This window comes from Salvelinus fontinalis, chromosome 39 (assembly GCF_029448725.1).
Source record: "Salvelinus fontinalis isolate EN_2023a chromosome 39, ASM2944872v1, whole genome shotgun sequence".
Classification (NCBI taxonomy): Eukaryota; Metazoa; Chordata; class Actinopteri; order Salmoniformes; family Salmonidae; genus Salvelinus; species Salvelinus fontinalis.
In genome coordinates this window covers 7,210,476-7,230,740 of record NC_074703.1, presented here as the reverse complement: position 1 = coordinate 7,230,740, position 20,265 = coordinate 7,210,476, and the positions used below count along the sequence as shown (strand labels likewise).

The window sequence follows — 20,265 nt, the reverse complement described above, 5'->3', positions numbered from 1 at the left end:
TTTCTCCCCCACTGTCTCTCTCTCTTTCTCCCCCACTGTCTCTCTCTCTTTCTCCCCACGGTCTCTCTTTCTCCCCGCGGTCTCTCTCTCTTTCTCCCCACTGTGTCTCTCTCTCTCTTCCCCCACTGTCTCTCTCTCTCTCCCCCCACGGTCTCTCTCTCTCTCCCACGCTCTCTCTCTCTCCCCCCCACTGTCTCTCTCTCTCTCCCCCACGGTCTCTCTCTCTCTCTCCTACTGTCTCTCTCTCCGAGTCCCGTGTCTGTCTCTGACGTATGTACACTCAGGTTGTCATAAACAGGTAATGGATCTACTTGTTATCACGTCTTTATGTCGTTGCTTTTAACGCTCAACAAGGCGTTTGTTCCCCCAGCTTCGCTAAGTGGCCACCAGAGAGGTTTACAACGTCCCCAAGTCAGTCCCCGTCGTGGTGGCGGAGAGAGAAGACGTCTCAACAAGCAGCATATCTTTCAGCCCGTCAGATTGAAATGTGCAGCGAATGATTCGAAAAGCTTTTTGAGATTGTAAATACAGACGTAATAAGCATCAATACAACTGGCATCAATATCCCTCTTGTGTTCTACCAAGTGTGTGTGTAGCGATTGTGTGTGTGTCCACAACTGTGTGTGTGAGACGAATATATTTGGCCCCATAGAACCATAATTCCATCCCCTATTGGCCTGTATGTGCTGTATCTCTTTACTCTGTTAGTGATAGTGAATAGTGATGCTGTACCTCTTTACTGTGTTAGTGGTAGTGAAAAGTGCTGCTGTACCTCTTTACTGTGTTAGTGGTAGTGAATAGTGCTGCTGTACCTCTTTACTCTGTTAGTGGTAGTGAATAGTGCTGCTGTACCTCTTTACTCTGTTAGTGGTAGTGAATAGTGCTGCTGTACCTCTTTACTCTGTTAGTGGTAGTGAATAGTGCTGCTGTACCTCTTTACTCTGTTAGTGGTAGTGAATAGTGCTGCTGTATCTCTTTACTCTGTTAGTGGTAGTGAATAGTGATGCTGTACCTCTTTACTCTGTTAGTGGTAGTGAATAGTGCTGCTGTACCTCTTTACTCTGTTAGTGGTAGTGAATAGTGCTGCTGTATCTCTTTACTCTGTTAGTGGTAGTGAATAGTGATGCTGTACCTCTTTACTCTGTTAGTGGTAGTGAATAGTGCTGCTGTACCTCTTTACTCTGTTAGTGGTAGTGAATAGTGCTGCTGTACCTCTTTACTCTGTTAGTGGTAGTGAATAGTGCTGCTGTACCTCTTTACTCTGTTAGTGGTAGTGAATAGTGCTGCTGTACCTCTTTACTCTGTTAGTGGTAGTGAATAGTGCTGCTGTACCTCTTTACTCTGTTAGTGGTAGTGAATAGTGCTGCTGTACCTCTTTACTCTGTTAGTGGTAGTGAATAGTGCTGCTGTACCTCTTTACTCTGTTAGTGGTAGTGAATAGTGCTGCTGTACCTCTTTACTCTGTTAGTGGTAGTGAATAGTGCTGCTGTACCTCTTTACTCTGTTAGTGGTAGTGAATAGTGCTGCTGTATCTCTTTACTCTGTTAGTGGTAGTGAATAGTGATGCTGTACCTCTTTACTCTGTTAGTGGTAGTGAATAGTGCTGCTGTATGATAATGTCATGGATCCTATTATCAGTCCAGTTTGACACTTTGAAATTGAATACCTATGCAATTCCTCAAATTAAGCAAGTGATTTTCTTTGGCACCCCATAGTGAATAGGATGCTCCTGATGGATAACACACACACTCCCATTTGCACTGATTAATACGAAACATCCCACTGCTCTACTTCTTTTCCCCACATTGTTCAATTTCTCCTCCTCTCCCTCTCTCCATTTCTCCTTCTCTCTCTCCATTTCTCCTTCTCCCTCTCTCCATTTCTCCTCCTCTCCCTCTCTCCATTTCTCCTTCTCTCTCTCCATTTCTCCTTCTCCCTCTCTCCATTTCTCCCCTCCATCCACTCATTTCCCCTCTCAATTTTCGTCTGACATCAAGCGTTGGGGTGCTGACATGTTTTGGGCATGTGGTTTGTGAAGACCCAGTGAGGGGTGGAGAGGATAATGAGCATCAGCCTGTCTGAGGAGAGAGCGCTGCCTGCTCCCTGCTCGCTCCAGCTCACTACAGACCTTTCCCTCCGCTCTCCCCCCTCACTTCCCTGGTTGACATTTAAGTGCTGGGAGGTGCAGTGTGTCTATAATAGCCTGGTTGTATAACTGGCAGGCCAGTTAGAGAGAGGTGCGAAGGGGGGGAGAGAAAGGGAGGGAAGAGAGAGGGGGAGAGACAGGGAAATTGGGGAAGGGGGGAGAGAAAGGGTGGGAGATCGGGGAGGGTGAGAAAGAGAGGGAGAGGTAGGGGTAGGAAGGAGGGGAGAGGGGAGAAATAGAGGGAGGGAAGAGATGAGGAACTTGTCATCTTTTGTCAATCCTTGTCTATCTGTCCTCTTAACAGCATGTTGAGGATGTAACATTGGCACATAAACGATACTGAACCAGAAAGACAGCCACATGGTAGTGTACTGTAGCAGTAGTGTGGGGAGGGATCCTGTAGTCAAACACTTCAACAAGACTTGTGCATTTACACATAACATCCAACCCCATTTAACCAAACTTGCCTAGACAGGTCAGAAAGCATCAGAAACCCCCCCACGAGGCAGCATTACTTAACATGACCCCCTCGCCTTCTCTCAACCCCCCCCAAGACCCAGCTAGGAGCTGGGTGCGAAAGCAGGAAACACAGCCTACGTTTGTCCCTGTTTCCACCGCAGCGTGTTGTCATTATTGTGTTTAATCAAAGTGCAGATTATGCTCTCATTAAAAAGCTTTTTACTTTGACTGTGGATACAAGGCACAGAGGAGTTAGGCAAAGTAATTTGCGTCAAATTTCCCACGGGGGCCCACAGAGGCTAAGCAGCCAGTGTCTTAATCGTTTGACTTTCTCTAGTATGTCTTCGCCGCACCTGGCCTCTCTCTTCTTTCTCTCTCTCTCCCACTCTGCCGTCGGAGGGAAAAGATAACGCCATATTGATTTGTCTTTCTCTCCTCCCACGCTTTATGAAACAAAACGTAATGAATAGGTAATTCTCCTGAATAGGCAGATTTTGGTTATTGTCTCCAAAGGGCTAATGTTGTTAAATACCCAGCACTTTGTCAGCAGCCAGGTTAGCACTGCAGGGAATACAATTTGTCTCGCACTGATTGCAAAAAATTTTGAAAATGTGTGGGAACCGCACTCTATGACGATATTGGAGTCTTAACCAAAGACTGGTAGAGGAAGTTTGGACTCGATACTGAATTAGAAAGTCATTTAAAGTTCTTTTAAGGTTGTTGTTGGCATCAGCTGAAGTCAAGAGGGGAAACATGGTGAAGTTTACTATTCTACTATTCAGTTATGGATCTGCTCCAGCTAATCATGGATGTGTTTTGTTATAGAACTATGACATGTTCCTCAGCTGTCCCCAAAAAAACAATCATGGTCTATTAGTTTTCCAGCTCAGTCACTCTCTGACTTTTCTTTTCCTAACTTTTTGAAACGCTAATTTGATTTTCATTAGCTATATATTCCAGTACTTTTCCAGCCCTTTCATATGGTGTCCCTGTAAACAGTCCTCCATGGCTCAGAGACCAATGAGGTCGATCTGGGGGTCCTGAGTCGTCTTGGAGGTCTAACCCACTGAGTGTCTCCGCTGGGTGTAATTGTGCATGAAAGATGAGCGCGGCGGCCGTGACCAAAACAGCGAGAAGGCCAACTGACAGTGAGAGAGCTGCCACATCAGCTGTGTGCGGCGAGCTCAACGCTCTCAGATCGATGGCGAGCTCAGGGGCCTCCAATGATCTGTCTGTTTAAGGACAGGAGAACGTCTCCTGCTTCAGAGCACCCTCCTCGCTTTCTCTAATAGAATCTAAAACCTAATCCCGATACAGTACATTAACCCGGTCTCGTTTCTCCCTCCTCTTCTGTCTCCTCCCTCTTCCCTCTGGCAGGTGGAGGTGGAAGTAGAGAGTATGGACAAGGCTGGTAACTTCATCGGCTGGCTTCACATCGAGGGGGTCAACCTGTCGGTGGCGCTGGTAGAGAACGCCCTATCGAAGGTCCACTTCACGGCCGAGCGCAGCTCCTACTACAAGACCCTGGTATCCGGAGAGGAGGCCTCTCGTCTCAGGAAAGACAAGGTAAGTCCTCAGTTTGCCCCGTGTTTTTGTTTGTTAGCGTTTTGGCGTTATATATATATATATATATATATATATATATATATATATATATATATATATATATATTTATTATTATTATTATTATTATTATTATTATTATTATTATTATAGTTTATAGTTTTGGGGTTAGCAATCTTTGTTAGCCTTGAGGGTGCTTTTGTTTGTTAGTGTTTTGGGGTTAACAATCTTTGTAATCCCTGAGGGCACTTTTGTTTGTTAGCACTTAACCATTAGCATCAGGCTTAGTTTGCATGGGCTTTAAGGCTCATCCTAACTAGAGGTCTTCACGGATCCACCTGTACCCGAATACCGGAGACCCGATCCCGGTCCAGATCCAGAATTCCTAATGAATCCACGGGTCTGATCTGATATGATTGTCACGGGTCTGGGTATGATCTGATATGATTGTCACGGGTCTGGGTATGATCTGATATGATTGTCACGGGTCTGGATATGATCTGATATGATTGTCACGGGTCCGGGTATGATCTGATATGATTGTCACGGGTCTGGGTATGATCTGATATGATTGTCACGGGTCTGGGTATGATCTGATATGATTGTCACGGGTCTGGGTATGATCTGATATGATTGTCACGGGGTCTGGGTATGATCTGATATGATTGTCACGGGTCTGGGTATGATCTGATATGATTGTCACGGGTCTGGGTATGATCTGATATGATTGTCACGGGTCTGGGTATGAGCTGATATGATTGTCACGGGTCTGGGTATGAGCTGATATGATTGTCACGGGTCTGGGGTATGTGTAGTAAAGAGAGAGAAATTGTATTTGTGCTGATGCTCTTGCTTTTCACGAGAGTGGAGAGTGTAGCTTGTTGTTGCTGTTAAGCCAATCATAAATCATCAAATCGGAAATAGGCTACAGTCATAGAGCCTCCGTGTGTGGCAAAAGTTAGATGTCTAATCAATGGAAGATTGAGTTAAAATGGCAGAATTAAAAGTTAAAGGGGGAGGTTAGGTTAGCACGACCAAGAGCCAACAGGTAGGCTGCTACTTAATATTCTGCAGGGTGGTGTTGTTATTTGTAACAGTAGGATTAGAAAGCGCTTTCACTGCAGCTTCAGTTAGCCTAGCTAGCTAGCTTAACTAGCTTTTCCCGTTTTGATGTAGTCAAGACAGGTACTATGTAATCATATTTGTTGATAAATAACCTAGCTATGGCAGGTATTAGTCTACTATGGCTTGGTTGCTGTCTCTTGTCTCTCCATCCTCCCTGCTCCCTGTGTCACTCGCTCACAGTACAGTCCCTCCCCCGCCTGTTACAGCAGTACATCTCTCTCTCCTCTCGCGCTTTATCAGCTCCGGTTATTAAAGTATCTTAAAAAAATATACGTTTCTGCTGCTTCCCTCACTTGGATCGGGTCTGGATCCGACCAGGTCTATACTGAACGGGTCTAGTTGTCCTCGGGTCTGTTCGAGTCTAGCAGTCCTTGGGTCCGTTTGGTTTCTATATTTAAAACATTTATTTATGCATATCTGGTCCATGTGGGAATAATTTAGGCAACAACAAAACTTTGAAGAGGTAAGAGATGGTGAAATAATTTGGAATAGGGTTAGTATTTGTGGAAAAGTTGGGCTAGTTAGCTAGAAGACATGGACTCCAAGACTAGTTGGTATCACAAAGTCCAGTGGACTTGGGAATCAAGACCAGTACTAGTTGACATCACTCCGTTCCTGTCTTAACTTTAAACCGCTAGTTAGCATGAACGCTATGGTTAGCAGTTAAAAAGGCTTTTCATAATATCTGCTTAGAGACCCTGTCCTTGTGTAAGAAATCTGGTGTCACCCCGTCATCATACTATATCAATTTCCTCCAAATGCATCAATCTCATCTGTGACATGGAGAAAGCCAGCCAATGATGAGAGTGGTGAGAGTGATGCTACGTCTTTGGGGAGGAGAATTGCCACATATTCCCCCGTTATCATTGACGCCTCCTTTCCCTTCCTATCGCAGGCCTTTGATGGATGGAGGCCCTCTCTCTTAGTGATCCCAATCTCTCCCTCCATTTTCATTATGCCAGATGAATTCAGTCCTGGGCCAGCTGTCTCGCCCATCCTCTATCCCCGCTACCACTCTCTCTATCTCTCCCTGCTATGCCCAACGCTTTGGGAAGCTGCCGCATCTGCTTTTCTCCTATCATTGGAATGATCTACTGCTGGAGCCAAGCAGGGACTGTGTTCCCTGTCCTTCCTCTGAATCCATCACGGCTCTAGCAGCACTATATGAGAAACATCCATCTGAGTGGTTGGGATAGGGAGTGAACCTGGGGCCGGAGTACAAAGTAAATCTAATCTCCCACGATTGTGCCATGGATGCACGTTGTCCGCTGAGGGGGCGGTGAGGAGAGCGCTCTTTTTGGCCTCCCGACCAGTCTGTCCCTCTCCATCGTCTGTCCAGGAGTACAGGCCAGATTGGCTTCCTGTTTCAGACCTGATCTGATTGAGAGCAGAGCTTAAGAGGGCAACAGTGAGATTCTCTCTTTCTCTACTTGGCCTAACCGTCAGTTGTGGCCCTCAAGGGCTGTGTGATTGTGTTTGAAGTGGTTTTCCCTGAGTGGCATTGGGCCGAAAGACAACGGCGTCACCCCCCCCCCCCCCCCCCCGTGTGTATATATGTGTGTGGGGGTGGGGCAGATGTTTGTGTGCTGTGTACATCCTGGGGGGTCAGACGAGGCGGAGGGGTTGTGGATATAATTAACCCTTCGGGACCTGGCGGAGAAAAAGCTGAGCGCTCTGCTTTTTTTCTTTCTTCTGAAGTGCAGCCGGGCCGTCCTTCGCTAGGTGTACCATCCTCCTCTCTCGTCTTCCTCTTCTTCCCTCTCTTTTTATTGGCCCCCCTGGCTGTGGATATGGGAGAAATTGTTGTTGCTGTGTCAGGCGTATCCCCCGACAAGAAAGAGGGCTTGGCGTAATGAAGTGGACTCTGAGGGGTCCAGAGATCTTCCCCTCATTAAAGTTTCCACTGCTGGGGGAGCAGGGACCGGGGCATGGGGGGGGGGATGTTGCTGCTTTTGCACTTGTTCCTAAAACTAAAGTGCTTAGCTCGAGTGACTTCCGTCGATATGAGGTTTTCTTTACGCGACGCTGCCAATGGGAGCAGGTCGTTACGGTTGAAATGAAAGCTCTCACAAAGTTGTCCGCTTCTGTTTTTATCTTTATGGCCATCAGCATATTTGGGCTCGGAGATCAGCATCTCTTAAATTGATGTCTGCCTCCGTTACGCAAGACTCAGCTCAACCGTGTCCCATTTAGATAGGAAGGTCAAGGCCTGGTCACACCACATGCCTAATTCTGCTCTGCCACATCTATCTGGATGAGCGGTTGCATCATTTTGAGACGTAATGCACCACAGATAGACTTGGCGGGTGCAGTGGTGGTCAGAGCTGTCTCTTTAGCTTCTTGCCTTGACAAATGAACCGTTAATCTTCACCCCAAACCCCTAACATGACTTAACCACTGTCTAGAGAATAGACGGAGCATGTGTTTACCTAAGCAGTAAGGCACAAGGTGGTGTGGTATAGGGCCAATAAACCACGGCGAAGGGCTGTTCTGAAGCACGACGCAACGCGGAGTGCCTGCATACAGCCCTTAGCCGTGGTATATTGGCCATATACCACTAACCCCCGAGGTGCCTTATTGCTATTATAAACTGTTTACTAACGGAATTATAGCAGTAAAAATAAGTGTTTATACGTGGTATACGATCTGATATACCTCGACTGTCAGCCAATCAGCATTCAGGGCTCAAACCACCCAGCTTATAATTAGTGTTACGTTGTTTTAACAAAGCACTACTCCTTTTATTCCTATGCCCCGGCCCATTTTAATGCCTTCTCTTGTTTGTTTTGTGAAAGCATTCTTGTGTACCGAGACTTCTCTCTGGATGGTGAAAGAATCTGATTCCTGCTTACGAAGCATCACTGTAAACAAGGTCTCCTGAAACACTGCCTGTTTTCTGCTGCTGAATAAGTGCCATTGCATTTGTTTATGTGTTACACTCCCACTAGTCACATGCTGGGAGAGCAAGAGGGGACGGGGGTTTTTGTACAGTAACAATTCCGCTCAAAGTGGAACGCAGCATAATTTTTTTCTATTCAGGCCTAGTTTTACGAGTTCCCAAAGAATGAGGTCGGTAAGGGCACCGGAGGGGGGTGGTGCACCTCTAGGGACAATCACAATCACAAGAACACTCACACAAACACGAAAATGAAAGTGTTCTGAAATGAAGAGAGGTGGAGAGAAAAGAACAATCAGTTCAAAATACCAAAGCTCTTTTTTGGTTGCTATGCAGCCCAGTGGGTTTCATTGTCCTTCTTAGTTGTTGACATGCAATTCTGGCTCTTGTCAATGTTTGACTCCTCAATGGGAGCCCCCCCGGCCTCAGCACACCCAGCCAGTAGGCTGTGATAGAGGGAAAAAGCAACACACTGATAATTGGAGCGGCCTAATTATGAAGAAGTAAATCAAGAATGGGTCCTTGATAAAACCAGAGCCCCTGTTTCTGTTGAGCAAGAGGTTTTCTGCTGTAATTACCCAGTAGTGAAAGAGATTAGCTTCCTCTGATGGGCCTTCAGAGAGCGAGAGAGAGGAGGAGGGACGAGCAAGATTATATGACCTTCCTGGTGATCCCCCTATCTTAGTCCCTTTTTTCTGCCTTCTACAGAGACCACTCCCCATCCCTTCTCCCTTTGTTCTCTCATCTTTCCCCAGTCTTCCCTCCTTCCATCCCTCCCTCCTTCTCTCCTAAATCATCCTCGTAATACCTCTAATTAACTGGAATCATGCTTCTTCACAAATGCAGTCATGACCTTATTCCCCTGAACTTGCTTCATCTGACAGTGGGAGGGGAGGCTAGGGTGAGCTGGGCTGCTTTGTACTGTTTCGTGTGAATACCATTTTGAGAGTCTCTGGCACCTGCATTGCCCGTGACCTTTCAAGAACAGCAGAATCCCTGGGGAGGTAAAGCTTGGCCGACCGCTGTACTGTCTCGTTTCACATCCGTCCGTCAACGTGCATCCGTCTGTCTGAGAATTTAAAAGTACCCCGGGTTTGACGTTGGAACTCCTCCCAAAACGCGTCCTTGAGGAAGACTGATTGAAGTACATAATCCTGTTTCAGATGGGTTTTTGGGAGGAATCCAAGCGTTAGGAGAGACTGACTAATGTTCCAGCGCATCAGGGGCTGTTTGAATACCCAGAGCTACTAGCCAGAGCGTCTCTGGTAATGTAAGGGAAATCAACATTCCCAATGTCCCATGTTTGGCCGACGAGCACTGTAAGCATGTCCTGATGTTTGTTGCTACGCAGCAATCTTAACTCTTACTCACCATTACCAACACTGAGTCACACAAAGGGTCAAGTGGCTTGCTTCATAAGCCAAAATGTTTCCACGTAATCAAAAATCATCCCACTTCTCCCTCTCTATGGGTTGTCAATTCCATATTATTTTTAGACGTGTTGTCAGAAATAGCCCCACAGCTTTGGAGAGCTCCCCATGGCCCTATCTGCACAGACTGATCCACAGTCAGCACATTACACACCTGGCTAAACAAGAACAAGCCGAGAATGAATCAAGATAATTGGGGTTTTAGTGAACCTAATATGCCTGTGTCTTCTTCCTGAGTACATGCTGGGGGAAGTGTACCTTGGATTACTATATTCAATACTCTGGATTAGCCTAGCGATAGCATTTCATCTCTTTCCCTAGCATTATTACCATTTATTGCTGTTACTATGGAAAAACGTCTACCCGTTTTGTCAGTCAAGGGGATTTACATGGAATCAACATAACTAGGCTGTATCATGTGGTAATTAAAGATGACATGTATAGAGGGCATACCGTTACGTACAAGGACTCATGTTGTTGCTCTTCCAAGGAACAGGCCGTCTCTATCCATCTATTAGTACTTCCTCAAAGCAACTTTAAGCCCTAAAGTGTTCATGCCTTCTGCTTTCTTTTTCTCCCTCGGAGGGAGATCCTATTGCAATCACCATGGCGAAATCTCAAAAACGCACTGGGGATTATTATTAAAGCAGCTCATTTGGAGTCGTTTGTGAACTAATGAGCGAATTCGAGAGCCAATCCGCTTGAAATTTCAGGTGCTCCTTCTTCAATTTAGCTCCCCTTTTAACAGAAATCCCTCTCTCTCGCTCAGCCGGCAAGTTATTACTTTTTACTTCAGCCATTTTATTCAGGCCCGGGTCTCTTTCCCGTTAGCATTGTGAAGAGGCTCGGCACGGATGTGAAATCATTATAATTTTTTCCCAACCAAATGTCATTAGTCAGTGTGAAGAATTGAGACTAATTGCGTCTCAGGGTAGACAAGTGATTATATATATATGACCATTACCATCATCACTTCTCACCGCTGTCATTGTTGCCTGCTTATTTAACAAATGGAGGGCATTCGGTGTCAGACAGGAGCCACGACAGCGACACAGAGAATCAAAAAAAGAGTTATCCAATTAGACACCCCCCTTCACGCCAAATACCTGGAAAGCACATTGAGAGCCACTGGAAGCAGCCACAGAGGCTGTTGGGCTATTCACACAGCGCCTCACCAAACCTCTGGTTTTAATTTCCAAAGCAACCTATCACCTTTCACATAAACCCTGTTGGTTGAATCAAGTGGGTGAGCTGATGTTGGAGTCTGAGCATGAGTCAGTCTGATGACTAGGCAGGAGCACCTGTGTTATTGATCCAAAATGACCGTGTTAACTCTACCCAGCAACAACAGGAACATCATTGATTGGGTCCAGATGGGCATCCTCTACAAGGACACTGCTGACATGGTACTGTTGAAGTGGGAGATGTGTCAAACATCCTGTCAGAGAATCATAAAGCCAACTGATACATGTACAGCAGGACATTTGAGATGCTGTCAACATGCTCCCCAACAGCCCGTACTGTTTCCCACGGAATACCACAACAACAAAGTGGTGGGACATTGTTTTTGCGTCACCGGACTCCACATTTGGCAAATTATTTCAGTTAGCGTCTGTCTGCGGTGGATTAGAGCGAGGGATAATATGATGATAGAAAGTAGAAGTCTCCATTGTGTAATACATTCCCCCTCGCATCATTTCTCAAGCGCTGGGCTCTGGCAGCTTGTTTGCATTGCGATGCCGAGTGATTCTTGGAGCCGTATCAAAACAATCTGTCATAACCAGTGAACTTTGAATAAACACAAGAAAGCTCTTTACCTTTCGCTATAGCGTGAACTCTGCCTCAACTGCTAAGCCCCTCATCTTAAATGAATGAGTGTGGGCCACTGCCATCGTTGTGCTCTTGTGTTTTTCTCTCTGTGTAAACACAAACTGAAGAATGAGGGGGATATGAAGGGAGACATCCTCTTTAACATCCTGTGTGTGCTTCCTGGTTGCGTTGAATAATGCAGGGCTATGGAGGCTGCTGTGTCAGGGACACAGGTTGCACTGGGTCTACTGTACTGGGAGTGAGACTTTGAGGAAGGTTGGACGTAACAACTAGTCTTCGGTGTTTCCCCTAGGTTGTTTTGGTCAAGACGGGATGCCATTTTATTTTAGTTTCTCAGAATCTCTCCGGAAACAATGCAAACGATAGTAGGGAAAACACAGATTTTGACACAAAGGTAGTCAAAGACATTCGTTTTAATAATAATCCCAAGTTAGTCAAAGACATTAGTTTTAATAATAATCCCAAGTTAGTCAAAGACATTAGTTTTAATAATAATCCCAAGGTAGTCAAAGACATTAGTTTTAATAATAATCCCAAGGTAGTCAAAGCCATTAGTTTTAATAATAATCCCAAGGTAGTCAAAGACATTATTTTTAATAATGCTTAATTACACTGTTATCTTGTTTCCGTTAATAGCCGGCTGCTCATTAGCACAATGGCCAACCCCATAAAACATGAAAGGTACACAACATAGCCTCCTATCCCACCCCAGCCATTTGTCTTTGTTTTGGTTGAACGGCTATTTGATAAGGGCTGTGACTCATAGTTAATGAAATGCCTTTGGCCGCTCAGGCGTTAACTCTGCGCAGTCGCAATACATGGGCTGTTTATATGCTGAGGCCTGTACGCAGGCTCTGTTTGTGATGTGTGGCAGCGACATGGTCTGTTTATATGCTGAGGCCTGTACGCAGGCTCTGTTTGTGATGTGTGGCAGCGACATGGTCTGTTTATATGCTGAGGCCTGTACGCAGGCTCTGTTTGTGATGTGTGGCAGCGACATGGTCTGTTTATATGCTGAGGCCTGTATGCAGGCTCTGTTTGTGATGTGTGGCAGCGACATGGTCTGTTTATATGCTGAGGCCTGTATGCAGGCTCTGTTTGTGATATGTGGCGCAGCGACATGGGCTGTTTATATGCTGAGGCCTGTACGCAGGCTCTGTTTGTGATGTGTGGCAGCGACATGGTCTGTTTATATGCTGAGGCCTGTACGCAGGCTCTGTTTGTGATGTGTGGCAGCGACATGGTCTGTTTATATGCTGAGGCCTGTATGCAGGCTCTGTTTGTGATGTGTGGCAGCGACATGGTCTGTTTATATGCTGAGGCCTGTACGCAGGCTCTGTTTGTGATATGTGGCAGCGACATGGTCTGTTTATATGCTGAGGCCTGTACGCAGGCTCTGTTTGTGATATGTGGCAGCGACATGGTCTGTTTATATGCTGAGGCCTGTACGCAGGCTCTGTTTGTGATATGTGGCAGTGACATGGTCTGTTTATATGCTGAGGCCTGTACGCAGGCTCTGTTTGTGATGTGTGGCAGCGACATGGTCTGTTTATATGCTGAGGCCTGTACGCAGGCTCTGTTTGTGATGTGTGGCAGCGACATGGTCTGTTTATATGCTGAGGCCTGTACGCAGGCTCTGTTTGTGATATGTGGCAGCGACATGGTCTGTTTATATGCTGAGGCCTGTACGCAGGCTCTGTTTGTGATATGTGGCAGTGACATGGTCTGTTTATATGCTGAGGCCTGTACGCAGGCTCTGTTTGTGATGTGTGGCAGCGACATGGTCTGTTTATATGCTGAGGCCTGTACGCAGGCTCTGTTTGTGATGTGTGGCAGCGACATGGTCTGTTTATATGCTGAGGCCTGTACGCAGGCTCTGTTTGTGATATGTGGCAGCGACATGGTCTGTTTATATGCTGAGGCCTGTACGCAGGCTCTGTTTGTGATGTGTGGCGCAGCGACATGGTCTGTTTATATGCTGAGGCCTGTACGCAGGCTCTGTTTGTGATATGTGGCAGCGACATGGTCTGTTTATATGCTGAGGCCTGTACGCAGGCTCTGTTTGTGATGTGTGGCAGTGACATGGTCTGTTTATATGCTGAGGCCTGTACGCAGGCTCTGTTTGTGATGTGTGGCAGTGACATGGTCTGTTTATATGCTGAGGCCTGTACGCAGGCTCTGTTTGTGATGTGTGGCAGCGACATGGTCTGTTTATATGCTGAGGCCTGTACGCAGGCTCTGTTTGTGATGTGTGGCAGTGACATGGTCTGTTTATATGCTGAGGCCTGTACGCAGGCTCTGTTTGTGATGTGTGGCAGCGACATGGTCTGTTTATATGCTGAGGCCTGTACGCAGGCTCTGTTTGTGATGTGTGGCAGCGACATGGTCTGTTTATATGCTGAGGCCTGTACGCAGGCTCTGTTTGTGATGTGTGGCGCAGCGACATGGTCTGTTTATATGCTGAGGCCTGTACGCAGGCTCTGTTTGTGATGTGTGGCAGCGACATGGTCTGTTTATATGCTGAGGCCTGTACGCAGGCTCTGTTTGTGATGTGTGGCAGCGACATGGTCTGTTTATATGCTGAGGCCTGTACGCAGGCTCTGTTTGTGATGTGTGGCAGCGACATGGTCTGTTTATATGCTGAGGCCTGTACGCAGGCTCTGTTTGTGATATGTGGCAGCGACATGGTCTGTTTATATGCTGAGGCCTGTATGCAGGCTCTGTTTGTGATGTGTGGCAGCGACATGGTCTGTTTATATGCTGAGGCCTGTACGCAGGCTCTGTTTGTGATGTGTGGCAGCGACATGGTCTGTTTATATGCTGAGGACTGTACGCAGGCTCTGTTTGTGATGTGTGGCAGCGACATGGTCTGTTTATATGCTGAGGCCTGTACGCAGGCTCTGTTTGTGATGTGTGGCAGCGACATGGTCTGTTTATATGCTGAGGCCTGTACGCAGGCTCTGTTTGTGATGTGTGGCAGCGACATGGTCTGTTTATATGCTGAGGCCTGTACGCAGGCTCTGTTTGTGATGTGTGGCAGCGACATGGTCTGTTTATATGCTGAGGACTGTACGCAGGCTCTGTTTGTGATATGTGGCAGTGACATGGTCTGTTTATATGCTGAGGCCTGTACGCAGGCTCTGTTTGTGATATGTGGCGCAGCGACATGGTCTGTTTATATGCTGAGGCCTGTACGCAGGCTCTGTTTGTGATGTGTGGCAGCGACATGGTCTGTTTATATGCTGAGGCCTGTACGCAGGCTCTGTTTGTGATGTGTGGCAGTGACATGGTCTGTTTATATGCTGAGGCCTGTACGCAGGCTCTGTTTGTGATATGTGGCAGCGACATGGTCTGTTTATATGCTGAGGCCTGTACGCAGGCTCTGTTTGTGATGTGTGGCAGCGACATGGTCTGTTTATATGCTGAGGCCTGTACGCAGGCTCTGTTTGTGATGTGTGGCAGTGACATGGTCTGTTAATATGCTGAGGCCTGTACGCAGGCTCTGTTTGTGATATGTGGCAGCGACATGGTCTGTTTATATGCTGAGGCCTGTACGCAGGCTCTGTTTGTGATGTGTGGCAGTGACATGGTCTGTTTATATGCTGAGGCCTGTACGCAGGCTCTGTTTGTGATATGTGGCGCAGCGACATGGTCTGTTTATATGCTGAGGCCTGTACGCAGGCTCTGTTTGTGATGTGTGGCAGCGACATGGTCTGTTTATATGCTGAGGCCTGTACGCAGGCTCTGTTTGTGATGTGTGGCAGCGACATGGTCTGTTTATATGCTGAGGCCTGTACGCAGGCTCTGTTTGTGATGTGTGGCAGCGACATGGTCTGTTTATATGCTGAGGCCTGTACGCAGGCTCTGTTTGTGATATGTGGCAGCGACATGGTCACATGCTATCCCATAGGAGCAATGCTGTGGTACTACAGTAATCCCTTTGCAATAGATGGCGCTATTGTGGTGTGGTTTCAGGGCACCCCTCCTTCTGTGGGTAATCACAGGTACACACCACAGAAATAACCCTAGTCATGTAGGAGTGGAACCATCTACCACAAGGCTGTGTGTGTGTTGTCGGTGACAGGCGGCCACAGAGTGTGTGTAAGGATAGGGGAAATGGCACTTTCCAGTGCCGTGACTGGGGGACACAATGGGGGATGTGACACGTAGGAGATCCAGCGCTGTTGGCATGATGAGGAAGAGGATTCTACCACATTTAGTTTCCTGTTGTGTGTGTGTGTGTGTGGTAGTTGTGTGTGCAGGTGAATATACATTGTGTGTCTATACTGACTGAGTGGCCCTGCCCTCTTTACTCTCCCTCAACAGTGTGCACAACATTCATCCCCCACAACACAAGGCTAAGAGCTGACAGAGGACATTTCATACGGCTAACACGTTATATAATCTGATTCTCTGCCCTGCCCTGCGCTCACACACACACACACACACACACATACACACACACACATACACACACACACACACACACACACACACCATGAACACAGAGACTCACATGCACGCACATTATGAACATACACATAATTAGACCTGCATTCTCTCTCTCACACACACACACACACACACACACACACACACACACACACACACACACACACACACACACACACACACACACACACACACACACACACACACACACACACACACACACACACACACACACACACACACACACACACACACACACACACACACACACACACACACACACACACTCCGCTCCCCCAGGGACGTGGCTCTCCTCGGCAGGCGACAGGCTTGGCCCACTGGTACCCCGCGGTGCCAGAAAGAAAGGTGGAGGGAGAAATGTGTGTATGTCCCCATCTCTCCTCCTCATTCAGACCTAGGCTGCAGCATTCTGTCAGCTCTGCAGCTCTCAGCCCTCACTGCCTCTGGAGTGTGGGTTGTTTTTATGTGTGTTTGTGTGAGTGTGTGTGTGAGTGCGTGCAGTTGTCTGTTTGACTGTGTCCTTGGCCCACCACTCGCCCTTCTCCAGTCATCCGCGGGATTCCTGCAGGCTCTTATAGCCGAGCTCCTCTGGGGCAAGTTTGCGGCTGCTCTTGGTCTGCCCGTGCAGAAAGAACGCACCCCCCCCACACACCTTCTCCCCCCAGTTTGCTGTTGGTTGATGTTAGGGATAGGAAGTTAAGGGGGGAGAAGGGGAGCACACATTGTTGGGGGTAGCGTAATGAGGGATGACATTGTGAATTGCATTAATGCTGGTTAACACATGCTTGGGTATGCAGACTGCAAAAGAGAGGGAACACGAACCCTGCACTGCCTGCCTTACCGCCTGCCTTCCTGTTCATAGGGGCTTTCCTCTTTCTTCCCCTTCTCCTCCTCCCTGCTCTCTCATCTCTCCCTTTCTCTTTTCTCAAAACCCCCCATTCATCCATGCTGACGTAATCGGGCGTGTAAGGGTTCATGTTGGCGGTGGTGGTGCATTTTGACATCATAGGGGATCTTCTGCACAGGACTGGTCCTTCCTGATTTTCCTCCACCTCCAAAGGAATGAGATGAGTTTTGAAAGCAGCACCATGATATTATGACATCATATTAGGTCAACCATAATCTCATAGATGGTTATGCTCCTCATTTATGGGAAATCAACAAACACATTTGTTTTTGTCGCTCTAATGACTTTTGGTATTTTTTATTTGGATTTTATTTCATTTTTTTGGTTAACCCATCCATCCATCCATCTTTGGAGGACACATCAATTAATTTTTTTATTTTACAGCTTTTCTGCTGTGTGTGTGTGTGTGTGTGTGTGTGTGTGTGTGTGTGTGTGTGTGTGTGTGTGTGTGTGTGTGTGTGTGTGTGTGTGTGTGTGTGTGTGTGTAAAATACAGTTGAAGTCAGAGGTTTACATACACTTAGGTTGGAGTCATTAAAACTTGTTTTTCAACCACTCCACAGATTTCTTGTTAACAAACTATAGTTTTGGGAAGTCGGTTAAGACATCTGCTTTGTGCATGACATAAGTCATTTTTCCAACAATTGTTTACAGACAGATTATTTGACTTATAATTCACTGTATCACAATTCCAGTGGGTCAGAAGTTTACATACATTAAGTTGACAGTGCCTTTTAAACAGCTTGGAAAATTCCAGAAAATTATGTCATGGCTTTAGGTGCTTCTGATAGGCTAATTGACATCATTTTAGTCAATTGGAGGTGTACCTGGGATGTATTTCAAGGCCTACCTTCAACCTGAGTCTCTCTTTGCTTGACATCATGGAAAAATCAAAATAAATCAGCCAAGACCTCAGGGGAAAAAAAATGTAGACCTCCAAGTCTGGTTCATCCTTGGGAGCAATATCCAAACGCCTGAAGGTACCTCGTTCATCTGTACAAACAGTAGTACGCAAGTATAAACACCATGGGTCCACGCAGCCATCATACCGCTCAGGAAGGAGACGTGTTGGCCTCCTAGAGATGAATGTACTTTGGTGCAAAAAGGGAAAATCAATCCCAGATCAACAGCAAAGGACCTTGTGAAGTTGCTGGAGGAAACGGGTACAAAAGTATCTATATCCACAGTAAAACGAGTCCTATATCGACATAACCTGAATGGCTGCTCAGCAAGGAGGAAGCCACTGCTCCAAAACCGCTATAAAAACGCCAGACTACGGTTTGCAACTGCACATGGGGACAAAGATCAGACTTTTTGGAGAAATGTCCTCTGGTCTGATGAAACAAAAATAGAACTGTTTGGCCACAATGACCATCGTTATGTTTGGAGGAAAAAGGGGGTGGCTTGCAAGCCGAACACCACCATCCCAACCGTGAAGCACGGGGGTGGCAGCATCATGTTGTGTGGATGCTTTGCTGCAGGAGGGACTGGTGTATTTCACAAAATAGATGGCATCATGAGGTAGGGAAATTATGAGGATATATTGAAGCAACATCTCAAGACATCAGTCAGGAAGTTAATGCTTGGTTGCAAGTGGGTCTTCCAAATGGACAATGACCCCAGGCATACTTCCAAAGTTATGGCAAAATGGCTTAAAGACAACAAAGTCAAGTTATTGGAGTGGCCATCACAAAGCCCTGACCTCAATCCTACAGAAAATGTGTGGGCAGAACTGAAAAAGCATGTGCGAGCAAGGAGGCATACAAACCTGACTGTTACACCAGCTCTGTCAGGAGGAATAAGCCAAAAAACTTCTGACCCACTGTGAATGTGATGAAAGAAATAAAAGCTGAAATAAATCATTCTCTCAGCAATTATTCTGACATTTCACATACTTAAAATAAAGTGGTGATCCTAACTGACCTGAGACAGGACATTTTTACTAGGTATAAATGTCAGGAATTGTGAAAAACTGAGTTTAAATGTATTTGGCTAAACTTCCGACTTCAACTGTGTGTGTGTGTGTGTGTGTGTGTGTGTGTGTGTGTGTGTGTGTGTGTGTGTGTGTGTGTGTGTGTGTGTGTGTGTGTGTTTGTGTGTATATATATATATGTGTTTGTGTGTATATATATATATATGTGTTTGTGTGTATATATATATATATGTGTTTGTGTGTATATATATATATATGTGTTTGTGTGTATATATATATATATGTGTTTGTATATATATTTTACCTACATGGTGCTTGTATATACACTGCTCAATAAAAATTGAACACTAAAATAACACATCCTAGATCTGAATGAATGAACTATTCTTATTAAATACTTTTTTCTTTACATAGTTGAATGTGCTGACAACAAAATCACACAAAAATTATCAATGGAAATCAAATTTATCAACCCATGGCGGTCTGGATTTGGAGTCACACTCAAAATTAAAGTGGAAAACCACACTACAGGCTGATCCAACTTTGATGTAATGTCCTTAAAACAAGTCAAAATGAGGCTCAGTAGTGTGTGTGGCCTCCACGTGCCTGTATGACCTCCCTACAACGCCTGGGCATGCTCCTGATGAGGTGGCGGATGGTCTTCTGAGGGATCTCCACCCAGACCTGGACTAAAGCATCCGCCAACTCCTGGACAGTCTGTGGTGCAACGTGGCGTTGGTGGATGGAGCGAGACATGATGTCCCAGATGTGCTCAATTGGATTCAGGTCTGGGGAACGGGCGGGCCAGTCCATAGGATCAATGCCTTCCTCTTGCAGGAACTGCTGACACACTCCAGCCACATGAGGTCTTGCATTGTCTTGCATTAGGAGGAACCCAGGGCCAATCGCACCAGCATATGGTCTCACAAGGGGTCTGAGGATCTCATCTCGGTACCTAATGGCAGTCAGGCTACCTCTGGCGAGCCCCAAAGAAATGCCACCCCACACCATGACTGACCCACCGCCAAATCGGTCATGCTGGAGGATGTTGCAGGCAGCAGAACGTTCTCCACGGCGTCTCCAGACTCTGTCACGTCTGTCACATGTGCTCAGTGTGAACCTGCTTTCATCTGTGAAGAGCACAGGGCGCCAGTGGCGAATTTGCCAATATTGGTGTTCTCTGGCAAATGCCAAACGTCCTGCACGGTGTTAGGCTGTAAGCATAACCCCCACCTGTGGATGTCGGCCCCTCATACCACCCTCATGGAGTCTCTTTCTGACCGTTTGAGCAGACACATGCACATTTGTGGCCTGCAGGAGGTCATTTTGCAGGGCTCTGGCAGTGCACCTCCTTGCACAAAGGCGAAGGTAGCGGTCCTGCTGCTGGGTTGTTGCCCTCCTACGGCCTCCTCCACGTCTCCTGATGTACTTGCCTGTCTCCTGGTAGCGCCTCCATGCTCTGGACACTACGCTGACAGACACAGCAAACCTTCTTGCCACAGCT

The 20,265-nt window shown here is 46.6% G+C and overlaps 1 protein-coding gene across 1 annotated transcript in view; it reads left to right on the top strand.

Annotated features, from left to right (window-relative positions):
- Positions 1–3,916: 3,916 nt before the first annotated feature.
- The window catches only part of LOC129838354 (staphylococcal nuclease domain-containing protein 1-like), a gene marked incomplete at its 5' end in the record, with an annotated part of 123,196 nt that continues 106,847 nt past the window's right edge, over positions 3,917–20,265 (top strand). The window contains one exon of the mRNA XM_055905293.1: positions 3,917–4,171. Within this exon, the coding sequence (XP_055761268.1) occupies positions 3,917–4,171 (255 nt within the window). The remainder of the gene's footprint in view (positions 4,172–20,265) is intronic.